The 3,212-nt window shown below is 33.1% G+C and overlaps 1 protein-coding gene across 1 annotated transcript in view; it reads right to left on the bottom strand.

Annotated features, from left to right (window-relative positions):
* Nucleotides 1-533: 533 nt before the first annotated feature.
* The window catches only part of SMARCAD1 (SWI/SNF-related, matrix-associated actin-dependent regulator of chromatin, subfamily a, containing DEAD/H box 1), a 92,301-nt gene continuing 89,622 nt past the window's right edge, over nt 534-3,212 (bottom strand). Inside the window, exon 24 of the mRNA XM_006762302.2 lies at nt 534-1,884. Within this exon, the coding sequence (XP_006762365.1) occupies nt 1,823-1,884 (62 nt within the window). The 3' untranslated portion in view covers nt 534-1,822. The remainder of the gene's footprint in view (nt 1,885-3,212) is intronic.

A 3,212-nucleotide genomic window follows, 5' to 3' on the forward strand; every position in this document is an offset into this window, starting at 1 on the left:
GCTCAATATTTTTTATTTTAAGGGTAAAGGGAGAAAGGGTTAAAAACTATTGAAAAGGGTGTGAAAATACAACTTAAGATCACAAATACTTTTATTAAGCCTCAGACATAATAAAGCATTACAGGGAGAACCCAACTACATTTCATTAAAGATAAAAAATATGGTTTTAACAAAAACAAAAGAAATAGCCTATCAATGAAGATACATTAATACAGAAAAGTTATGAGAAACCTATTGTAATATTTTAAAAGGTAATATTCTTAAAAATTTGACAAAGTAATTTGGGTACTGTGATGCAGGAGGAGACAGTAATATTTGCCGATTCCTTTTAGTCCTCATACTAAAATAAATGGAATATGTTTAATACACCAGCAAGACTGGCTAAGTCTACTGAGTCATGAGTTTTCAGAGTCCACAATATCTGAAGAATCACTATCAGAGTTTCATTAGCCTTCTAACTACAGAGGACTATATTACCCTAGTATCTTAGCAAGTCAGGATGCCTGGAAAGTATAATCTCCAATTAACAAATCTTTGATTTATAAATAACTTTATTTATAATGGTATTTACATAATAAAAACACATGAAACTCACAAGTTATACAAAGAAACTGATGTGTAATAAAAACAGCAATATAGACTGACAGGCAAAAATTTAAAGAAAGACTTAATAAAGAGTTAAATATCAAGTAGACAACTTACTTCTTCTAAGTTTCACTTTGTCACCCACACTGAATTGGAATTGAATAATGGCTCTCTCTTCAGGAGGTCCTGTACTGGAATTTCTGGAACCTGGTAAATCATATTTTGATAAGCATGTAAAGTTAATGACCTATTTCCATGCAGTACCTAATGCTTCCGTAACATGAAGTCACATTCAGTCTGCTTTGAAGTAAAATAGCCTGTTAATCTGTTCTGCCAGGCTAGAAAAAAATGTCACCAACATTTTGCTGATGTGTAATGTGGCAGAATAACTACTATTTAGAGAGTAAAGAGATCTGGAGCAGAAATGACTGGGCAACAGTTTCAAGAGAAGCAAAAGCCAGGAGAGGGAAATCAATGAAAACATGCACAGGAATGGGCAGAGTAATATACGCACAATTAACGCAGTTGGGAAATGAACAGAAGTAATTAATTATTCCATGGAGCAAGATAGGGCTTCTTTAGATACTATTCACTGGAAAACAACTTAGTGCCTAGCCAAACATATTTGTTTTAACAGAAGTAGTTGGGAGGACCTGGGGGTGTCAGTATATGGAATGCCACCTTTAAATTCAGGTTGAGTTCTAGTTGACAGTGGTGAACATCTGCTTCAAATAGCAATAAAATGAAAGCTATATAATCTATACAGCTGTATTCTTTAGACCTAACGTAATAAAAAAGAATTTCAAATGAGACAAGCAAAAACGAGACATAAGCATTGTCAAATAAGGCACATGTAAAAATCTACACACATTATCCAGTGAAAGACAATATATATATATTTGGAGGTAGAAATAATTACAAAAATACTGACATTTCTAAAGCATTAGCATATTTGTTACAAACAATCACCAACTAATCCCCATTCAGAAAACTGTTTTGTAAAATGATTATTCAACATCTTTAGGACTACATATTTGTGGCTTTTATTGAAACTTTGTATGTGAGCTTCGGGAGAATTCAGTTAGTGGCAAAAAAGTTGTCCATACTATGAGAAATGTAATATGGAAATTATAAAAAGTTACAAATGTTCATAAACCCCATGGTCATCATAATGTAAATGTCCTTGAGTGCACCAAGTTGATATTTCCTCATCAATCAGGAATTCACAATTCTTATTTCACAAGCCCATTGACGTTTTAAGTAACGTGGCTATATCTGCTGGCATGCTCCCTTCGTCTCCTGCAGGTTAGAAAGTGGCATTAAGAGTTTAATAAAAATACTTTTTAATATTTTATAAAATATATTCACTCTCTCCAATTTTCGCTACTCTGGTGAATTTCTAATCATCTTTCAAGGCCTCGTTTTCTTCAGTGTCATTTCCTGTTAAAAAACTTTCCAAATCTGTCTGGCTGGTGTGGCTCAGTGATTGAATGTCTACCCATAAACCAGGTCACAGTTAGATTCCAGGTCAGGACACATCATCGATATTTCCATCTCTCTCTCTCTCTCCTCCTCTCTTTTCCTCTCTCTGAAATCATTAAAAATGTATTTAAAAATAAATTTTAAAAATCTTTTGAAATCCCTCTGTACATTAGAGCTACTTCCTCTGTGCTCATGCTCCTATTGACAGTACGGCATCAGCAGGCTATGTTGCTGATGTGATATAGATATATAAGGATACACAGATAGTTGGATCACATCCTATTCAACTCTGCATAGGATTTATTCCTCAAGTTTGCTAAAGTGAGAACATTTATATAATGAACTGAATATTAAAACAAAAATAAAGCTCCCAAAGTCCAACCAAACAAGAAATCATATCATCTATATCCTTAATTTTAGTCCAAAGATACAATCACTAACTTGGGCTTAATCAAACACATCAAAACAAAATTTGAACACACCATAACACTGAGGATTACAGTGCCCACTGTAAACTACCATTTCCCCATGTTTCAAATAAATAGGGCTGCAGTATCCGAACATTTATCCAGGAATTAATCAGGATTTTCTAAGGTATGAAAACATCTGTGTCAAGGTAGCATAGAATCTAGTCATTCTTCATTATTTCCATTAATCACTCAGATTGTTTTTATATGAAATGTTTGTTTATAATAACAACGGTACAGCTAGCAATTCATAAATATTTATAGACTTGTAGCTATGAATAATTTTATAACTTAGAAATGGCTAAAATGTAGCAAAACTAATCACTTCTCTCTCTCTAACCCCCCACCCCAAGTTATAATCTAAAATTATGAGAGTACTTTTATCTACTCTTCTTTCAATAAAAATCATATGCACAGGAGCACAAACTATTGCATTAAACCCTCAGAAAATTCACTGACATATCTGCCTCCAAATTCATCTACAGATTTGAAGACAGTCTATTTTGTGAGTGCGTGCCAACCCTAATTTTTTGAGAACATGTTACACCTACTTGATATCTCTTAAGGTGTATGTGAAGAACCTTGAAGAAATAATAAAATTCATTCGAGTGACAAAAACACAGTATATGATGATGAAAAATACATTTATTTTTTAATGTATACATGAACACTGATAGT

Source organism: Myotis davidii, unplaced genomic scaffold (genome assembly GCF_000327345.1).
Source record: "Myotis davidii unplaced genomic scaffold, ASM32734v1 scaffold958, whole genome shotgun sequence".
NCBI classification, from domain to species: domain Eukaryota; kingdom Metazoa; phylum Chordata; class Mammalia; order Chiroptera; family Vespertilionidae; genus Myotis; species Myotis davidii.